Source organism: Callorhinus ursinus, unplaced genomic scaffold (genome assembly GCF_003265705.2).
Source record: "Callorhinus ursinus isolate GAN/ISIS: 27379988/994484 unplaced genomic scaffold, GSC_fseal_2.0 scaffold65, whole genome shotgun sequence".
Lineage (NCBI taxonomy): Eukaryota > Metazoa > Chordata > Mammalia > Carnivora > Otariidae > Callorhinus > Callorhinus ursinus.
The window spans coordinates 510,885-533,026 of NW_027397127.1; the positions used below are offsets into that span (position 1 = coordinate 510,885).

General features: G+C 35.5%; 1 protein-coding gene, 1 non-coding gene and 1 pseudogene across 8 annotated transcripts in view; 2 read left to right on the forward strand and 1 right to left on the reverse strand.

The window, feature by feature from the left end:
- Positions 1-22,142, forward strand: part of LRCH2 (leucine rich repeats and calponin homology domain containing 2) — a 103,627-nt gene that overhangs the window by 60,905 nt on the left and 20,580 nt on the right. For 4 of the 7 annotated variants that reach the window (XR_012376115.1, XM_025853706.2, XM_073885736.1 and 1 more), the window contains 8 exons: positions 5,843-5,891; positions 5,970-6,086; positions 13,592-13,636; positions 15,693-15,743; positions 19,342-19,399; positions 20,163-20,275; positions 20,460-20,597; positions 20,751-20,828. Coding sequence is in view for 6 of the 7 variants with exons in the window: in XM_025853706.2 (XP_025709491.1) it covers positions 5,843-5,891; positions 5,970-6,086; positions 13,592-13,636; positions 15,693-15,743; positions 19,342-19,399; positions 20,163-20,275; positions 20,460-20,597; positions 20,751-20,828 (649 nt within the window). In the remaining variant the exon portion in view is untranslated. Of the gene's footprint in view, positions 1-5,842; positions 5,892-5,969; positions 6,087-13,591; positions 13,637-15,692; positions 15,744-19,341; positions 19,400-19,590; positions 19,780-20,162; positions 20,276-20,459; positions 20,598-20,750; positions 20,829-22,142 lie in introns of those variants that run through there. The other 3 variants (XM_025853707.2, XM_073885738.1, XM_073885739.1) reach the window with 3 other exon arrangements.
- Positions 11,995-12,282, reverse strand: LOC112810151 (ATP synthase F(0) complex subunit f, mitochondrial pseudogene; annotated as a pseudogene).
- Positions 16,084-16,212, forward strand: LOC112810239 (small nucleolar RNA SNORA35). Its single transcript, XR_003204788.1, has one exon. It is a non-coding gene; the product is annotated as a small nucleolar RNA SNORA35 (small nucleolar RNA).

Here is a 22,142-nt window from a genome sequence, read left to right on the forward strand (position 1 = left end):
AGGTTTCTGCTCAAATTTCACTTCATCAGCAAGGGGTTCCCTGGACAACTTAAATAAAAGAGCATGCCTCCCCCACTTCTTTGTCCTTCTTCCCATACCTTGTTTTATTTTTCTCCAAAGAACTGAATACCCTCTGACATTCTAAATTTATACTTTTTTACCATCTGGCATTCTGAATATATACTTCTTTTATTTGTTTGCTGTTTGTCTTCACCACCACACCACTCCCTTGGCACACTACAATGTCGGTTTTATCAGTTATTAAGAGAAGACTATTGAAATCTCCAAGACTAATGGGGGATTTGTCTTTGAAGTTCTATCATTTTTCCTTCATATATTCATATACTCTGTGTGAGATACATAAATGTTTAGGACTGTAGTGTCCTCTTGGTGAATTTATAGCTTTGTCATTTTGAAATGACATTTTTTATATTTCTGGTAATATTCTTTGAAGTCTACTTTTCTGATATTGTATAGTCATCTCAGCTTTCTTTGATTAGTGTTAACATGATACATACATCTTTCTCCATCCTTTTATTTTTAACCAGTTTGTGTTTTTGTGGAGAAAGTGGGTTTCTTGTATTTAGCATATGGTAGCACCTTCCTTTTTTTATTAAATCTGACCATCTTTTAATGGCATTGTTAATATTGTTTATATTTAATGGAATTATTGATATTAATGTATTTAAATCTACCATCTTCTAATATGTTTTTGTCTTATCCTTTATAGACATCTTTCCTCTTTTTAATTTTATTTTAAAATTCCTATTTATCTCCTTCATGGGCTTATTAGCTATAATTTTTTGTTATCATACATTAGTGCTTATTTTAGGGTTTAAAGTATAGTATTTAACTGGGACACCTGAGTGGCTCAGTCGGTTAAGTGTCTGCCTTTGGCTCAGGTCATGATCCCAGAGTCCTGGGATTGAGTCCCGCATCCGGCTCCTTGCTCAGTGGGGAGCCTGCTTCTCTCTCTGCCGGCCGCCCCTCCTGCTTGTGCACTTGCTCACTCTCTCTCTCTGACAAATAATAAATAAATAAAATTTTAAAAAATATAGTGTTTAACTTATTGCAGTCTACCTTCAAGTGCTATTATGCCATTTCATATATTGCATAACTTTACAACAGTATACTTCTATTTCTTCCCTTTTGGCCTCTGTGGTATTGTTGCTGTCCATTTTACTTAAATATATGTTATAAATCCCATAATACATTGTTATTATTTTTGCTTTAAAGAGTCAATTATTTCTTTTTTTTTTTAAAGATTTATTTGTTTGTTTATTTGAGAGAATGAGATAGAGAGAGAGAACATGAGAGGGGGGAGGGTCAGAGGGAGAAGCAGACTCCCCGCCGAGCAGGGAGCCTGATGTGGGACTCGATCCCGGGACTCCAGGATCATGACCTGAGCCGAAGGCAGTCGCTTAACCAGCTGAGCCACCCAGGCACCCAAGAGTCAATTATTTCTTTTTTTTTTTTTTAAAGATTTTATTTATTTATTTGAGAGAGAGAGAATGAGAGAGAGAGAGCACGAGAGGGAAGAGGGTCAGAGGGAGAAGCAGACTCCCTGCTGAGCAGGAAGCCCGATGTGGGACTCGATCCCGGGACTCCAGGATCATGACCTGAGCTGAAGGCAGTCGCTTAACCAACTGAGCCACCCAGGCACCCAAGAGTCAATTATTTCTTTAAAGAGATTTAAATAATCAGAATAATGTCTTTTATCTTTCCTCCCTTAGTTACCATCTCTATCTAGTAGCTCTGTATTCCTTTGTGTAGCTCTGTATTTCCATGTATAATTTTCTTTCTACCTGAAAGAGAAACTTTAACACTACTTTTATTACTGGTCCGCTGGTGTTGAATCCTTTCAGCTTCTGTATGAGAAAGTCTTTGTTTTACCTTCATTTTTGAAAGCTATCTTTGCTGATAGAAAATTCTAGGTTGACATTTTTGTTTTCTTTCAGTACTTTTTATTTTTTTGAAGATTTTATTTATTTAATTGACAGAGAGACAGAGAGAGAGACAACACAAGCAGGGGGAGTGGGAGAGGGAGAAGCAGGCTTCCCGCCTAGCAGGGAGCCCGATGCGGGGCTCGATCCCAGGACCCTGGGATCATGACCTGAGCCGAAGGCAGTCACTTAACCAACTGAGCCACCCAGGAGCCCCCCCCCTTTTTTTTTAATGTGGAAGAAACTGTTCCTTGAAATCAACATTGGAATTTATTATGTGCCTGTTGTACATTTTTAAAAAAGATTTTATTTATTCATTTGAGACACAGAGATAGAGAGAGAGAGCATGAGCCAGGGGGAGAGGCAGAGGGTGTGGGATAAGCAGGCTCCCCACTGAGCCAGGAGCCCGACGTGGGGCTCTATCCCAGGACTTGGAGATCATGACCTGAGCCGAAGGCAGACGCTTAACCATCTGAGCCCTCCGGGCACCCGTCTTTCAGTACTTTAAAGAATTTTCTCCACTGTTCTCTGGATTGTGTTGTTTCTTATGAAAATTGTGTTGTCAGTGTTTGTTTCATAGAACCTAATGTTTTGTTTTTCTCTGGCTGCTGTTTACATTTTCTTTTTATCATTTGTTTTTAAGTAATTTGATTATGATGTATCTTAGTGTAGTTTTCTTCATTTTTCTTTTGCTTGGAGTTCTTTGAGCTTCTCAGATTTGTGGGTTTATTGTTTTCAGGAAATTTGAAAATTTTATTTTATCTTCAGATATAATTTCTGTCCCCTGACCTATTCTTCTGGAACGCCAATTATATTTATATTAGGCTACTTGAAGTTTCCACCAATCACTGAGGTTCTGTTCAGTCCTCTTCAATATTTTTCTTTCTGTGTTTGATTTTTCTTTTTAATTTTTTAAAGATTTTATTTATTTATTTGAGAGAGAGAACACAAGCAGGGGGAGCAGGAGAGAGAGAAGCAGAACCCCAGGATCGTGACCTGAGCTGAAGGCAGACACTTAACTGACTGAGCCACGCAGGCGCCTTCTGTGTTTGATTTTTGATAGTTCTTTTACTAAGTCTTTATGTTCACTAATCATTTTTTTTTAAGATTTTATTTTTAAGTAACCTCCATCCCAACATGGGGCTCAAACTTAAAACCCCGAGAACAAGAGTCTCATGCTATACCAACTGAGCCAGCCAGGCTCCCCTCTATTAAATGTCCAGTCTACAGTTAATCCCATCCAGTTTTTTTTTAAATTTCAGATGTTGTACTTTTCATCTCTTGAACTTTGATTTTTATCTATTTTATGTCTTTTGTGTCTGTACTTAACATGTTTAGTTTTTTCCTCTAGCTTCTGAACATTACCTGATTCAATTTTTGATTGAATGCCAGACATTCTGAACTTTACCTTCTTGGGTGCTGGATTTTACAGTATTATTATAAATATTCTTAAACTTTGTTCTAGGATGTGGTTAAATTACTTGGCGACAATTTGATATTTGGGGGATTTGGTTTTATGACTTATTATGTGGAATCAGTGTGGCATTTAGCCTAGGACCAGATTTGGCCCCCTACTGGAGCAAGACTTTTCTTAGTACTATAGCTGATGCCCCATGAACTATATGCTTTTCCAGTCTAGCTGGTGGGAACTGGTATTATTTACTCATAGTCCTCTCAGAGTCGGAGAATTATTTTGTCTAATCTTTCTGGCTGTTCATTCTTTTGCCTAGTGTAGTTTTCTCATACATATGATCAGGGCTCAGTACTCTGTTAAAATTTTAAGAATGCTTCTGTAGAACTTTTAAGTTCTTTCTCTGTGCATTGCTTTTTTCTCTATTACTTTGTCCTGTTAATTCCATCCATCTTTTTCACCCTGGCTCCCAGCTCTGTCTCCTCAGTTCAGGGAGCCCCCTGGGCCTTACTTTGGTTCTTCCTCTCTGGGCTAGAAGCCTGGAATCTCTTTTCCTGCAGCAACCTGATGCAGTTATGGGGTTTCCCTTGTTTGTTACCCATCTGTAAGGGATAAAATGTCTTTTTTTTTCTTGCCTGATACTCAGTGTTTTGGAAAGCAGAATTTTATATATTTTATCTGTTCTTTTAGTGTTTTCCGTCAGGGTATAAATCTGATCATTGTTATTCTATCTTGGCCAGATGCAAAGTCTAATTCTTACATTTTTTTGTGTTTTGTCAATATTTAGTTTAATTGTTTCTTCCATATACCCCCCTGCCCCAACATTTAAAAAAATTACTGCCCATATTTTTCATATACTTATGTAATTTCATCTTTATTAATACTTAAATCTTTTAGTCATTAATTTTGGTATTTGATATGAGTTAAAGTATTTAGTTTTTTTCTTCCTCTCTTGCACCCTCTCTCCTTCTTTTTCTCACTCCCTGTCCTCCTCACCTTCTGGTTTTCTTTCTTTCTGTGTTTGTTTTATAATTGGTTAATCAGTTGTCTCAACACTGTTTGCTACATAACCTATCATTTCTACGACTATTGTGAATTTCATTTCTTAAATCATAAGTTGTTATATGTGTGGTCCTGTACTTGTCTCCCACTGGAAAATCTATAAATTCTGGATCTAGTAGTATTTAATTACTTTAATAGAATATATGCAATTATGTAACTTTTCTTTATCATTCATTCTTCCAAATTAACTTTGAAATTCTTTTATCAAATATTTAATACAAACCCAAAAATACTTTCTGGTTTTTTTATTATAGTTTACTTCAGCTGTCAATTAATTTGAAGAAGTTATACCTATAATATTTAGTCTTTCTAAGAATTTTCCAGTTATTCAATTTTCTTACTAGACATTGGTAGTTTTGTTTTTGTTTTTGTTTTTAAGAGAGAGCATGAACGGGAACGGGGAACAGGGTTGGGGGCAGGGGGAGAGAGAGAATACCAAGCAGGCTCGATCTCACACCCCCAAGATCATGACCTGAGCTGAACTCAAGTGTCGGATGCTTAACTGATCATGCCACTCAGGTGCCCCAACATGGGTAGTTTTTTCATGTAGATTTTATGCATGTCTAAGTTAAGTTTGTTCCTAGTATTTTTGCTTTTCCTTCCTTTTATGAATGAATTTTTTTCCTAATATATTTTATAGCTTATTATAATTGATACGTGAGAAAGCTATTAACTTTTGTATATTTTTTATAACTGGTAACCTTCTTTTAATAATAATAGATTTATCCCCCTAAGATAATCATGTCTTCCATAAATTTTGAAAATTTCTTTCTTTCTCTCTAATTTTTAAATGTTCTTTTCTTGCTGCACAATAGCGAAGTTCTACAGCAGTGTTGAATAATGACCGCTGTAGTGGGCATTTTGTCTGTGTATTTTTTCTAAAGGAACTTCTTACCTAATGACAACATGTGCGGTCTACTTTCCTGACAAAATTAGATGAAAAGAATTTCTGCCGTAGCCCCTGTGTGTCAGAATGAAGGGTTAGAGGTTCATAATTTGTAATTCAATAGTCAAAGAATTACTCCCCTAATTTCTTTGGCATTTAAACAAAATAAATTTGTATAAAATTATTAGTTTTTTGTTTGTTTTTTGTAATGATTTAATGTAATAAACATTCTGTTTTTTCACTGTATGTCTAGGTATTACATTTCTTTTGGCCTCTGAAAAGTCCTTAAAGTAGTCCTTTGCATAGGATGATATTAAATAAACTCATTTTGATGTTTTTTTTAAAGGAATAGAAGTGATTGGGAACTTAAATATGTTTTTGTCCACTTTAAGTTTTATGTTATTAGTTCAAACCATAGACATGGGTAAATTCTTTAGATTTCTGGTTAAAAAAAAAAGAGACAACTTTATATTGTTCATAATAAATTCCTAAGGGTAATTCTAAATTTTTTAACATATTAAGGCATCTTTAATTTTGTAGTGTCTCAGCAGATGAAGTTAATTCACCGTTATCACCCCTCACATGGCAGGTAAGAGGAAAATGAATTTCTGTTATATCTAATATTTTGTTCTCATTTATTTAGTTAAAAGAAATTGTCTCATTACAGCCCTTAGAAAATCAGAAGGATCAAATAGATGAACAGCAGTGGCCAGAATCTCAACCTATAATCTGGCAGAGTGAAGAAAGGAGGCGGAGCAAACAGATTAGAAAAGAATATTTCAAGGTACTTTATTAAATTGCAAATTTTACTTTGTAATTATTAGTTTTGATTTTATAAGTTTTGTGTTAATTACATAGACTATAACTAGTCACGTATAGTAAACGTGTTATTTTATCTTGGTTTCCCACATGCATGGGGATAGATAATATGATCTAGTTAAATATATAAAATTTCAGTAATTTAGGATAATTAAGAATGAGATTGTAGATCAATGTGAATTGTGATTTACCAGATACTTGACATGAAAGATGAATGTTTGCTATACTGCTAGTTGTAGCAATATGTAGTTATGTTTTAAAAGAATTGCCTAGAAAAGGTCTTTCAGTAGTATATAGTATAGTATTTATCTTCTTGCTCACATAATCTGGCTAATATGTCAGTACCTTTTTTACTTAGTTTCAGAGGCTTATCTGAAAAACACTACTATCCAAAATCAGTCTTGGCAACTGAGAAATAATAAATGAAGAGATCCACATACACAGACATACACACAAACACTTTCAATAAATATACAGAATAACAACAATGCCATTAATAATTTACCATGGAACACAAAGAAATCTTGTGGCTCAGTCATTTACATGTGTTAGGATAAAGTTGCACAAAAGCTCCGTATGTTTCTTAACACCACAAAGCTAACGGGGCTATTACTGAGTGAGCTTGGTGATATTTGGATATAAATCTCTCAAGTAGTATATTTTTCCATATTTAATCAACTATAAATCCAGAGTAAGTTCAGTAATATATCCTATGAATAACGCTTTTGATTCTTGGGAGATGGGTGATTAAGTAAGAGAAATTTTATTTTTGAAATAAAGACACTTCACAGGTATCAATGACGTCTTAAGCAAGAAAATACTGGCGATTCTGAGTAATGGTTTTAACTTAGAAGTAGTATCTCAGGTTTATATCTTTTTTTTACATCTTAGGAAAAAAACTGTTGACATCCAATTCTTTTCAGTGTCCTAACACTGACATCTTCTGACTATTGAAGAGAACTACATATCTCCTTAAACTATTTCCCAATGACTAAAGCTTAATTTTGCACCCACTTTATTAAAAGCATGGAAGAAATTAACAATGTTGAATGATAATAACGTAATGGACATTTCAAAGACTACCTCAATTGATCTCTTAGCGGCTTATAAAACAGAAATATTATAGGACGTATGTTTAAGCCTTAAAAAATAAAATATTTAACAAATGACGCTACTAAATCAAAGAACTATTTTTTTAAAGGCTCACTGAGGCTTCTATTAAGACTTTATTGAGAAGTTCACTTGGGTTACTGTAAAGTATTTTTATAAACAATACAACTATTGATTTGAAAGTTTTCATTTGATATTAAGCTATCCACAGTAGATAAACAGGCAGTTTAGCATAGGCTCTGGGTTCAAATCTTGGCTCAGCTTCTTATTAGCTAAGTGACATGAAGCATATTACTTAGCCTCTCTGTGCCTTAATTTCCCCACCTGTAAAATAGGAATGATAATTGTACCTACTTCATAGGGTTGTTATGAATATTAAACGAGTTGATATTTGTACTTAGAACAGTACCTGGCACTTAGTAAGTGCTATGCAAGTGTTTTGATAAACTGTCAGAATTTAGATGCTTTTACTTTACTAGTAGATCAAATAAATATCAAAATCTCTTCCGTTAGTCAGAAAAACTAAAATTTCCCCCACATCATCACTCATTCATCAGGTTTTATCTACTAACAAATTTTACTGAGTGCCTTTGTTCAAGGTCCTATAAACTGAAAGAGGAGATTCTGAAATAAATGTCAGTATGTAAATATAACTGCAGATCTGTAAAGACTTGGGATAAACAGACATTCACCATTACTGACCAGGGTTCTGCTTAGAATGTCCTTGTTATTTTTCCCTGTCTTTTATTTCTTCATTCTCTCTCATATTGACCAGGTAACATGAAGCTCAATAAAAGGATTCAGTAATTACTTGTAGAAGGATGAAACTTATCACAGACTTGCTATGACACATAACATTCTTGTTTTGGTCGTATGATACTACTTCCAAATATGTTATATTCCCATATAAGGAAACAGATCAATGTGTACAGATAACCACTTCACTCAAACAGAGAAAACCATGAAATATAATCTTATCCGTTAGTGATATAAACTTCAAACTACCTATAATTTAGCACAGAACCATGTATTTACATAAAATTATTATTATTAGATAAAAATTAGGCTTTGGGAAACAGAAAGGTGCACAAAAACAACAGAATTTGGTATTCATGGGGTAGGAAGCTTGTCTGCACTGTTCATCTGAGTCAGGAATTCCAATAATGGATTCTGACTAGTACTCAAGATTATGCTAATCCCACTGGTATCTACAAACATAGCAGACTTTAAACACAAATGAATAATATTACAATATTTACAAAGGTATACACAGTGAAATTTCATTAAAAACCTGTTAAACCAGAAATTTGAGATAATTCAAATAGTCTAAGTTTTTAACTAAGATAAAAGATCATCTTAAGAAATCTAAGGATGCAAGAAGAAAAAATGGGGGAGAAACACTTTTAAGCATTTTTAGAGCCATGTAAATAGCATTTATTTAGACAGAAACAGTTAAATGCTAATTGCAAATACATGCGAACTATATACTACTATACTACTATACTACTAGCCCTGTTAGCTTTGTGGTGTTAAGAAACATACGGAGCTTTTGTGCAACTTTATCCTAACACCTGTAAATGACTGAGCCACAAGATTTCTTTGTGTTCCATGGTAAATTATTAATGGCATTGTTGTTATTCTGTATATTTGTTGAAAGTGTGTGTATGTCTGTGTATGTGGATCTCTTCATTTATTATTTCTCAGTTGCCAAGACTGATTTTGGATAGTAGTGTTTTTCAGATAAGCCTCTGAAACTAAGTAAAAAAGGTATTGACATATTAGCCAGATTATGTGAGCAAGAAGATAAATTGGGTCAGATTATATGAGTAAGTAAATCACTGTAGGAGAGTTACACCAACTCTTCTAGACTCCCAGACCACTCTTGTATAGATTACTACTCTACTAAATAAAACAATGTCCTCATTGCCAAAATAAAGTCACTGCATTTTTCAAAGCAAAGGTATTTCAGGAAATACATTACTTTATTAAAAATCTTTTACAGAAAGGCAAATGTATTTTACATTTTACAGAAAGGTATTAATGCTTTTAATAAGATACACAACAAAATATGAACATCTAATTTTTTGATAAATTATGTTTAATATAAATGAGTAGCTTTAATTTCTTCTAAAAATAATAATACATGGCTTTCTAAATGCACTTGATTGATTGATTTCTAAACAAGAAAGTTAAAAAGCGTTAGAATAACTATACAATATTAGTTTTAAGGATTATTTGATTTATTGAAATGCCATATGTCTTCGAATGTATCTTATTAGTGTTATGATAAAACATTATAATGACCCTTAAAATACATATCTGATTTCATAAATACAGTATATCCTCATTTAAAGGCTAATGCCAAGGAAAATATTTTTATGTATTTTCTCTGATCATGCTTAATTTTGTACTGGAATAGGGAAACCAACTGGGTTTGTGAAATAACCTGATTTGTTTTGTTCTCAGTTCTCAACACCTTTTTTGTTTCTCTGGTTTGTAAATGGGTCTTTACTATATTATTTGAATTTGATATAATAAACTTCAGTTATTCAGACTAATACTAATTGAGGAAAGCTGAATTGATTCAGTAAAAGTTGGACTTACAGAACATTCTCAAACCTATGCATATATTAGGTTTTGGGTGTTAGGACCTTTAAATCTGTGCAGTAATGCAAACTGAGGAGTACCTTTCTAGGTTTTCATATGTAATGAATATTTTTAATTAGAAGTGTAGTTGAGTAATAGTAATACAAGTCTCATTACCTGTGTTCTTGACCTCATTACACTCTTTCTTTCCTTTATCAGTTATTCACTCACTCTTCTACATCGTTTCCATTTCTTTACTTGCCCTCTGATACATGGGCTCAGACCTCTGCACTTTTCCCCAAGTCCCCTTGCAGCTGTTGCCTTGTCTCTTTTCTTTTAGGGCCAGACTTACCATTTCTATATGTCCAGTTTCTGATCACTCCTTAATAGTCTGGCTTCCGCTTTCATTTCTCCATTGAAATAGCTCCTTACCTAGAGAACATGTACCTAAGAATTTGACAGCGGTGGCCACCACATTGGTCTTCATGAAACTCCTTTCTTGGTTTCTATCTCATTTTTCTTCCTTGGTTCTTCTGTTTTCTTTTGGATGTTCTTTCACTTCTCTTCTGACTTTGCTTCTGCTTGCTCTTAGGGGCTCATCCTCTTTTCATTACCCTAAAAACTCTCTCTGAAACTTTTATGACTTTGACTTTATGACTGTGACTTTTATGATGTCTCATATTCTGGCGGGTCTAAATTTACATCCTATAGCTTTTTTCCTGGTCTTCAGACTTGTGTTTCTAATTGTCTGGGTGCCCTGCATGTATTTCAAGTTTGATATGTCTCTGAGCCCTCCTGCCCTTCTGCCCCATGGAACTTGCTCTTCCTCTCTATTCTTTTTTTTTTTTTTTAAAGATTTTATTTATTTATTTGAGAGAAAGAGAATGAGAGATAGCACGAGAGGGAAGAGGGTCAGAGGGAGAAGCAGACTCCCCGCCGAGCAGGGAGCCTGATGTGGGACTCGATCCCGGGACTCCAGGATCATGACCTGGGCCGAAAGCAGTCGCTTAACCAACTGAGCCACCCAGGCTCCCTCCTCTCTATTCTTTATTTGAGTTAATAGTAGCAGTGTGTGTCTGGTGGTCTGTGCTCTATACCTCAGTCCTCCTGGATCTTTCCCTCTCTCATTCCTCTCACCTGATTGATCACCAGGATGTTAATTATATGTCCTTTCTCCAATTCATCATTTCTTCTCCATCTCTACTGCCCTTGCTTTTGTTGGAACCCTCATTCTTTCTTGTCTAGGCGATTGTAATAACTTGTTAATTTGCCCCCCTTTCTGTAGTTTCATAGTCCTTAGAGAAATCCCTGGCTTAAATTTGTTTCTTGGCTATTATCAGTAACACCAAGTTTGGGCTTTTAAAAAACTTAAGACGCCATGCTCACCTACTTCTTGAAGTTTTATTACCTGCCACAATTCACTCTCCTCTCTAGCCATATGGCTATTACTTTTTAGATTTATTTATTTATTTTTAGAGAGATAGAGAGAGAGCATGGGTGGGGAGGGGCAGAGGGAGAGGGAGAGAGAAATCTCAAGCAGACTTCCCGCTGAGTGTGGAGCCCGACGGGGGCCTCGATCTCACAACCTTGAGATTATGACCCTAGCTGAAACCAGGAGTTTGACGCTTAACTGACTGTACCACCCAGGCACCCTGCCTTACTGCTACTCTTTGTTTTCTGCATAGGCTGAGCTTTTTTATTCCTTTGTGCCTTCCTTCTTCTGAGAATGCCCACTAGCCCTTTTTATTCCTGGCAAACTTATACTAATCATTCAGGATTTAGAGATGGTAGTATAGCATAGTGGTCAAGAGCCTTGGCTTCTAGGATCAAACCACTTTGGTTCCAGTTTTTAACTTGGATATTGACTGTGTGACTTTGACAAATCATGTAACCTTGCTGAGCTTAATTTTTTTTCTATCCTCAAATGACTCTAACAGTATCTTCTTTTACAGGATTCTTATAACTACTGAATTACGTGATAATGTGAAGTGGTTATGAGAATAGCACTTGCCACAAAGGATACATTTAATAAATATTAGCTTATTATTCACTCCAATGTCATTCTTTTGTTTTGGTTTTTGTTTTTGTACCAGTCATCTTTTATCAGGTATTAATTCTCAGTTAAAATAGGAAAGTATTCAGCAAATATCAGGGATGCCTGACAAAGAAGGTCACGGTCAGGAATGCAGACTGCGCCCTCCACACTGATACATGTGTAGCTGTTTATGTTTGAGTTCCTTGAATGAAAGGGAATACTTGAAAAGCATGTAAGATGCCAGCAACATAGAAACCCCAATGATGTTTCCTTTCTTCACATTGACATACTTGTAATACTGGTAGTAACCTCTTTGAAACACTCCAACCGTGCCTTTAGGGGTGAGATCCTGCAACAGTATTCAACTTGGCAGCTCCTCTGTTTTGACGTCCATGAGTTTTTCTCCTTTACTGTTAATGACTGATGCCATCTTCAGGTCTTAGGGTCTGCTGTGCAAATGTCACTCTTTTGTTGAAGTAGAGTAGAACCAAGAACACATACTGTCAGCAAGCATCATGCCTAGGGGTGGCAAGTAGGTTTTTTCACACAGGCCAACTCCATTCAGTGGCTTTCTGGAACACTGGGTTGCAAACATACTGAGAAAATGTCTGGGATCAGCTGGAAAGAGCACCCTGGTAGATTAGTGATAGTTGTCATAAATCACTGGAGAGACAATGAAGGAATTTAGATCTGGTTTTTGTAATCCCTAATACTGCTTGCCTCCCAACCTGTGGTTGAGCTATCACGTAGATTATCTAGTTTTCCAAGAGTTATGGAATATAAAGCTGCATAAGTAAAGGGGGCCATTAAATAGAACTTTGAATGCCAGGTAAAGAAATTTGAACATAATTTGAAAGTAGGTGTTTCAGTAGGGGAGTCATGAGTTAAAAGTAGTGTTTGGAGTGTTTAAATCTGCCACTAATTTGCAGGATTATTTGTGGTGAGGAGGATTTAGAAATAAGAACCCTAGAGGACTTTAAAATAAGAACTCTGATGGTTGTCACACTGTATTTCTTTAATTCTTGATTCTAAAAACAAGCACTTTTCCACATACTAGCATTTTTTATTTTAAGCATATGACCTTGTGCCTCAGCATAAAATACAGATAATAGTATTTACTTTAGCATTGTTAGGACGATTAAATGGGTTGATACATGTAACACACATTCGTCAGTGCCTGGTATCTAGTAAACACTTATATAAATAGTAGCTATTATCACTATTACTGTTATTGTATAGTCAATATATATACCTAACATAATGGTTTTTCTTACCTGAAATCACTAGGTTTCTTAACAATAGATGGCATTTTTGAATGGTGAGATTACCAACTAGGTGTGAGGTAATGGGGCGCCTAGGATAAGTTGGTGGTTGTAAGAATTCAGAAGTAAGTCTGAGAGACTATACAGAAAGAATTGACGATGATGTTTTGGATATAGTGGATTAAGGAAAACGGAGAGCTTAAGACAACTTTCAGATAGAAAACCTGAATGAATGGGAAGTGGATTGGCTCAGGAAGGAAATGTTAATAGGTATATAGAATGATGCCTTGCACATGAAATCACTGTATGTGTTAGCTATTAGTAAGTGGTAGGACCGTTTAAACTGGTTATATAATTAAAGTTAGTATCAGATAATTTAATAAAGGTACCAAAATATGAATAAACCTCACATAATTTACTGGTAGAGAACTCATATGTACAAAGAAAAATAAAGTGTATGTTTTAAATATTTTTCAGTATAAATCATCAAGGAAGAGTTCAAGTGGCAATGAAAACGATGAGGTGAGAAAAGAGGGTAATAGTAGCAATTATTTAAAATGTTTACTTTTCATATGTAGTTGGCTCAAAGTAAAATGTAATACCTCTGTCAGTTCCTTGGTTAGTGATTTAATGCATGGGTTTTTTCCAGTAATAAAAACTGAGTATCATCATACAATTATTAATTTAATAATGTAATTTCCATATATCCTTTATTTTGAACAGAATTTCTAATAGTTCAGTTTTAGAATTTTATTAACATTTGTCTTTTACATTTTCTCATCTTCTGTCTTCCTGAATCAACCTCGTGGTCGGTCAGTTGAGATTCTTTTAGAATTTATTAATCTTTTTCTACTAATTTTGTGTACTGTTTTAACATTTAAAATTAAAAATTGCTAGTTTGCACATTATAAATTTTTCTATCTCGCCATTTTAAATTATGCATCAGCTTAGCATTTTTAAATGATACTGTGTCATCACCATAAATACTTAAGCTTTGTGTATTTTTGATTGGAGGGATTGGTAGTTAATTTGATGTTGAGTACTTGACTTTAATTTTAGGAAATGGAATCATACAGAAAATGTTTGCTGAACCCTGAGCTAGAGGTGCAGCTTGGCTGTTGTTCCTGTCCCTTTGTATTTTATATCCACTTTGGTCCAGCCTGCCTTAATGTCTAATCAGTCACCAAAGACCTACTTTTTCTTTCTGACACTGAAATATTTTGAATACATTCCCCACCTGCATTTCTGTTTTTTCTGCCCTGGCACAAGCCCTTAGCATTTTTTGCCTGTACCACCACAATAGCATCCTTGCTCTTTTCCCTTTTTCCAGTCCATTTTCCTCCCTGCAGCCACAATGATTGCTCCAAAGAACACAAAAATGGGCTCAGGTCATCCCCTTGCTTAGAAAGCTTCACTGTGTCCCTGTCACTTAGAAGGTAAATTCTCGGTCCTTCCTGATCAGGCCTCTGCTTAGCACATCAGCCTCAGCTCATGATCTGTCCTGCTTTCTCTTTCTTTCACTGTACTCTCCAGCAATATGGACTGCTCAAAGGTTTTCTTTCACTTTTGCTTCTTTGCCTTTGTCCTTGTCCTTTCGGACATCTTGGAATGTTGTTCCCTTCCTTCTCTTTCTGGTAAACACTCAGTTTTTTACTTTCTCAGGAAATTTGCCTTTCTCCACCACCCCAAGTGCCCCTTACCCGTGCCTCATAATATGCCATGCCTTTCTCCACCACCCCAAGTGCCCCTTACCTGTGCCTCATAATATGCCATGAGAAGGTTGTATTACCGGTACAAATGAATCTCTTTTCCCCATAGACTGAGAGATCCTTGAGTGGATGGTATTTTACTAAATTTTAATATTCCCACTGTCTAGCACTGTGTCTGACATACAGTAGGCAGCCCATGATCTTTTCTTGAATGATGAATAAATGTCCTATGTGGTATGCATATTCAGGGTTAAATGTGAAGTTTTTTGTATTTGTTGGTAGTAGTCATTCAAAAAACATGGACCATTTAATATTATTTTATGCAGTTAAGTTCTTTGTAATTACTTTTAAGCCTATATTAGATACACATAATTTTCCACATAAAACGTTCTTACTTGGGGTGATGGAAATTTTGTATGCCTCAATGTACCTCTCTCAGATTGTAGCATCTTGTTGGCATTTCCCATCAGTAATTAATCCTAAATATGGATCTCTTCTAAGAAATATGGAAAGATTTTTTTCATTTTTGTTATTTAAAGGAAACAGATTTATAGAAATATTTGATGTGAATAGATAGTGCTTCTGATACCTTACAGTGCTTATGACTCAATCACCTGGGGATCCTATTGAAATATAGAGTCTGGTTCAGCAGATCTAGGATGGCCTGAGATTCTGCATTTCTCACAAGCTCCAAGGGGGAGGTTCATGCTGTTAGTTCACAGACCACACTTTGAGTGGCAAGGTGGTTGATGGTATTTTCTAGATTCTTCCTTTAGCACTTGATCAAAATAATTTTCAGTTTTTTTTATATGTCTAAATCATCATTTGTATTTAATTTCATCTTTCATCTTTTTATTTTTTTATTTTAGCAAGACATTGATAATGCTAATATGTCACCACAATCTCCAGTATCATCTGAGGTACCAGTTCTGTTTTTATATGTGTTTACATAGGTTTCTTCCTTGTCTCTTCTCTCTAGTCTCATCATTCTTTTTCTTTCAAACAATATAATTTATTCACCCACTTTAAAAAATCCACAGTAAGTTAATTTGTACAAACCTAGCCTATAAAAAATTCTAAGAACACCATCTTTTGTACAAATATTCATAATAACAATATCACCTGGATTACTTATTGGAAAATGCCTATAGAGCATAGACAAGACTTCATTTTATAAAATTCTTATGTTTTATAATTCATCTATATTTTGAAATAAATGATAAGAATAGCTTTGCAATTTTAAATTTGAAAGAAGTACTTCAGCATTGTGCAATGGCCTTTGGTTTTTCTCGTAACCAATTAGGTCTGAAAGCAATGCAAGAGAAACTTCCTTTTTCCACGAGAAACTTCCCTGTGGTGGGTTGTTCCTATCGACAGGAGGGTACACATTTCCTGGTATCTTAGACCTAAGAGGGAGCATGGGGAGAAAGGGTGGATGAAAGTTAGCATTTGTGAGATCTCACCCAGATATTCTGGTGGCTTGAATGATTGAGTCTTCTAATTTGTTAGACCCGTTGCTTTACAAAAAGAGATAAATTTAAAAAATTTGAAACAGTATCTTGTTCTACTTCAGTTTACCTTATTTAGTATTCTAAAAGTGTGTTGGCATTAGTAAATAAATGATTATGTATTCACTTGGTGAATTCAGAAACTTGTCTAAATGTTTGGATCATCCATATTCATCATATAACTTTGGTTAATTACATAGATAGTATTTCATTTTACATAGGTGGTGTTAATTTTTTTTTAAAAGCCAGGATCATTTGTCTTTTGTTTTGGGTGAGTTGCATTATAAAACTTTTAAATGAATTTGGATATTAGCTTTATAAACATGTTTCTAAATGATTTATATGGCAAGTAAAATGGTTTGCATCCTTTTAGAAAGTAATTTAAATTAGGATATCTTAAAATTAGTCTTTATCACATGCTCTTGTTAATCCTTTCTTTTACTTTCAATTATAATAAGTGTAAGCATATCAGTGACTAATTCCCTAGTTGCCTTATGATTTTATGATCTGTGCTCATGGAGAGAGTATTAGTGCCGGTTATCTCAATTAAATTATATTGCTTTTTTGTTAAGATTTTATTATTATTTGTTTGTCACAGAGAGAGAGATAGAGAGAGCACAAGCTGGCGGAGCAGGAGAGGGAGAAGCAGACTCCCTGCTGAGCAGGGAGCCTGATGTGGGACTCGATCCCAGGACCCTGGGATCATGACCTGAGCTGAAGGCAGATGTTTAACCGACTGAGCCACCCAGGCGCCCCTATATTGCTTTTATAATACATTTTGCTTACATTTGGATAAGTGAAATTTTGGGGAATTCATAACACTTTAACCAAAATAATGAAGACAAACTGTGAGCTTGTGGATGAATAGGGTGATGAGCATGGGTTTTGGTGGCTCAACTAATATTCAACTTGAACTGCATAAAACATGTTAATCAACAGAAGATTTAGAGAATCAACAAAATTCTCATTACTTCTATTTCATCTGTGAAAGAAAATGGTAAAAACAATTAGTATAGTACTATACTGTTTTTTTATTAAAATTAAAAAAAAAATTTCAAGTAGGCTCCATGCACAACGTGGGGCTTGAACTCAAGACCCTGAGATCGAGTCACATGCTCCACCGACTGAGCCAGCCAGGTACCCCTAGTGTAGTACTATACTGTTTGTTTTTTAAGTCTGCTCCATGCCCAGCATAGAACTCACTGCAGGTCCTGAACGCATGACCCTGAGATCAAGACCTGAGCTGAAATCAAGAGACAGACACTTAACTGACTGAGCCACCCATGCACTCCTAGTACTATACTGTTAACAAAGTGCTTGCCTATACACTTGAACCTAAAGTAGTCCCATGAGCTGGGTATTATCCTCATGATTCTATAGCTAAAGAGATTGGTAACCTTTCCCAAAGACCCCAGTCAATAAATGGTAGACAAGTGACTGAAGCCCAGACTCTAGCTGCTTCACAGTTATTGCAAATATTAAAAAAAGATACAGCTAAAATTATGTTTTCTTATCACTGTACAATTTCCAAAGTGCTGGGGCGCCTGGGTGGCTCAGTCGTTAAGTGTCTGCCTTCAGCTCAGGTCATGATCCCAGGGTCCTGGGACCGAGCCCCGCATCGGGCTCCCTGCTCGGCGGGAAGCCTGCTTCTCCCTCTCCCACTCCCCCTGCTTGTGTTCCCGCTCTCGCTGTGTCTCTCTCTGTCAAATAAATAAATAAAAATCTTTAAAAAAAAATTTTCAAAGTGCTTTCTTTTAGTTATCTCAATCTTCACAACAAACACCCCATCTTAAATATGAAGAAATAGTCACAGAGAAATTAAATGTTTTTTTTTAATTTTATTTATTTATTTGAGGTAGAGCACAAGCAGGGGGGCAGAGGGAGAGGGAGAAGCAGGATCCGCACTGTTCAGGGAGCCCAACGTGGGGCTTGATCCCAAGACCTTGATCATGACCTGAGCTGAAGGCAGATGCCTAACTGACTGAGCCACCCAGGTGCCCTGAGAAATTAAATGTTTTGCTCAAAAGTTAGCCTAAGCTTTCTAACTCCAAGCTCAGATTTTTAAAATATACTATTTCTTTCTTTTTTAAAGATTTTATTTATTTATTTGACAGAGACACAGCGAGAGAGGGAACACAAGCAGGGAGAGTGAGAGAGGGAGAAGCAGGCTTCCTGTGGAGCAGGGAGCCCGATGTGGGGCTCGATCCCAGGACCCTGAGATCATAACCTGAGCCACTCAGGCTCCCCTAAAATATACTGTTTCTTTCCACAGCACAGCACTGTGTGAAAGCACTTCGAAACAATGTATTCAAATAGAAGAGATGATAATTAATCATCTGTTAGTATCACCTGTCACCCCCTATTAGTATGAATGTGCAGGTTTGCCTCATATCATCTACTAAATGTGAAGTCCATAGTAGATACTGAGTGAATGTTGCTAATTTTTTCACTAAAGCTTATTTCACTTTGTAGAGGCTTTGATCTGGTTGTTCATTCAAAAAAATAATACCTATTTATTTATTTTTTAAAGATTTTATTTATTTGTGAGAAAGAGCGAAAGAGAGTGAGAGAGATTGAGAGAGCGCACAAGCAGGGGGGAGGAACAGAGCGAGAAGCAGGCTCCCCTGCTGAGCAGGGAGCCATATGTGGGGCTCCATCCCAGGACCCTGGGATCATGGTCTGAGCTGACGGCAGACACCTAACCGACTGAGCCACCCAGGTGCCCCCAGTACCTATTTACTTTATATAATTAAGTAATTTTTATTTTTCCTTGTACTAGGAGAGAGAAGTATTTAAAAGCTTATGTAGTCAGATCAATTAGCAAATATTTATAGACTTTTTTTGGTGGACTTTTTAAAAGTGGAATGTATCAATTTGAATTGAAATGCCGTTTGCCTTTCTGTACTCCACTAATCATGGAAACAAATACTTCTAAAATTGGAATGGATATGAATAACTACCTTGGTTATTTTGAAAGAAAAATGGTTTTATTTGTTTTCGTTTTTTTTAGGAATATGATAGAACCGATGGTTTTTCACATGGTCCTTTTGGCTTGAAGCCTAGATCAGGTAAGTATATATTCTGCAAATAAAATTTTTTGGTTATATATGAAACTAGAGTTTTCCAGCTTAAGTGGGATTGATTCCATAGTTTTAAGTACACATAGATTCTTTCCCCTCTCCTAAAAGTAATTTTCTCTTAACCTTATTTGTCTTTCCAATTCCCATTCCCCATTTCTTTCTTCCTCTTTACCTTCAAGCTCCTGAAACCTCAGCTTTTTGCCTTAGATATACTGCAGTCTTATTTCTACTCTACTGTGACTGCTATTAGAATGACCACTCTGCCAGCAGACCAAACACTGTTTGAAATTATAGCACTCCATTATATTGTGGTTTTAAAAAGGGATCTTTTCGCATTTGGCAAGCCCAAAAGAAAATGGATCCATGTTACTTGGCAAGGTATTGAATTATAGTTTTTATTCCTGAATAACTGTATTGACCTTCAAGAATAATTTCCTTTTTCTTTAAAGATAATAAAGGCTGATTTATGTTCAATAATTTTTAACCTGGATCATAAGTTTCTAATAGCATATGTTTAAATAAGAACATGTGTAGGTGGTAGAAATCGTTACACTTGTCTTCCCTGTTGCTTTCAATTGTGCAGATAAGTAGATTTCAGTTATGTTCTATAAAAATATTTAGAATGTTTTAATAAGTAATAGTGTTTTATGTAGTTTTGCACTGATTCTTTTTTTATCATGCCTCTTTTCCCACCGCTGGATGAGTCTTCCTATTAGCCTTGTGATAAGCTAGGAAATTTCTGTTTTTATAGCTTTTAGCCGCTCATCTCGCCAGGAATATGGGGCTGCAGATCCAGGATTTACAATGAGAAGAAAGATGGAACATTTACGGGAAGAACGAGAGCAAATACGACAACTTCGCAATGTAAGTGAGTTTGACCTTACAGATTTGCTTTGTAGAAATGGGTTTAACTTGGAAAATTAGCAAGATATCTGAATTTTATTTGCAAAGCTTTTTAAAATTTTGGATTATATAACGATTAGTAATATAAATATGTAGCATATATATTTACATAGAATATCTGTGATTTATACCCATTTCTTTATAGAATCTCGAGTCCAGGTTAAAAGTAATTTTGCCTGATGACATTGGAGCTGCACTGATGGATGGGGTTGTTCTTTGCCATTTAGCCAATCACATAAGGCCCCGCTCTGTAGCTAGTATTCACGTGCCATCACCAGCAGTGGTAAGTTTTGTCTAGAGTTTGTCAGTTCTCCAAAGGAAGATAGGGCTTCTTGAAACTGTCTTTAAATAATATACCTCTATAAATTTAATTTTTATATTGATATATTTCTGTATAAATATGCCTGAAAAATGCCTATTTCCTCTTACTTTACAGCCTAAACTGAGCATGGCAAAATGTCGAAGAAATGTAGAAAATTTTCTTGATGCTTGTAAAAAGTTGGGTGTATCACAGGTAACTGTTATTTTTTTAAACAAAATGATCATTTAAATATTAATTTATTGTGTGCATATTGGACTTCCTCTTCACAATCGGATGAATAATGCTTTCTGAACATGAAAATGAATACCTTCCCTTGGTACATTTTACTGAGTTCCAGCTTTAACCGTAGCAGCTATCTAATGAATGTGTTTAAGCTGCTTTTAAAGTCATTTATAAAACAGCTACATATATGGAAAAATTCTGTAATCATACATATCATTGAATAAATATGACATAGTGGCCATATTAAAACTTGATCGTGATGCAATTGCTACTTTCATTTTTCCTGCTGAAAGACATTTGGACTCCTTTGTAAATCAGTGGGTAGACTCTGATTAGAAGATTGGCATTCAGTGTTAACTGCGTTTTATTTTTTAAATTTTTTAAAAAGATTTTATTTACTTGAGATAGAGCGAGGAAGAGAGCACAAGCAGGGCGGAGGGGCAGAGGGAGAGGGAGAAGCAGGCTCTCTGCTGAGTAGGGAACCCAATGCAGGGCTCAATCCCAGGACCCTGGGATCATGACCTGAGCCGAAGGTAGATGCTTAACCAACTGAGCCATCTAAGTGCCCTTGTTAACTGCATTTTAAACTTTATTTAAAACGTCAAATTGGGGGACGCCTGGGTGGCTCAGTCGTTAAGCGTCTGCCTTCGGCTCAGGTTGTGATCTCAGAGTCCTGGGATCAAGCCCCGCATTGGGCTCCCTGCTTGGTGGGAAGCCTGCTTCCCCCTTTCCGACTCCCCCTGCTTGTGTTCCCTCTCTCCCTGTGTCTCTGTCAAATAAATAAATAAGATCTTTAAAAAAAATAAAATGTCAAATTGGAAATCTTAGTAACATATGATATGTCATGGGACAAACTTTGTCTGAAATTTGTAGGAATTGGCTTATGTTTCACATAATAGTTGCAGTACTATAAAATTAACAATTAAAGCAATATTGTAAATATATAATGAAAACGAATAATTAAAATATTACCTTTATAGAAAACATTTTAGGCCTAACATCAAGATGATTGACTGTTGAGAGGTCATGGTGTTGTTAGCAGATCACAATATAGTTATGCTTTTTTCCCTTTTTTTATTTTTAAAAATTTATTCTTATTGCGATATGATTGACACATAATGTTGTGTAACTTTGTTGTATAGTGTGTTGATTTGATACTTTATATCTTGAGTTGTGCTTGGTTAGCTCTTTTTACCTGTGTCATCATAATCTGGCCTACAGATTCCACTCTGACCTCTTTCCTCAAGTGAATAAATATAATTTATTTAGAGAGAATCAGTTGAA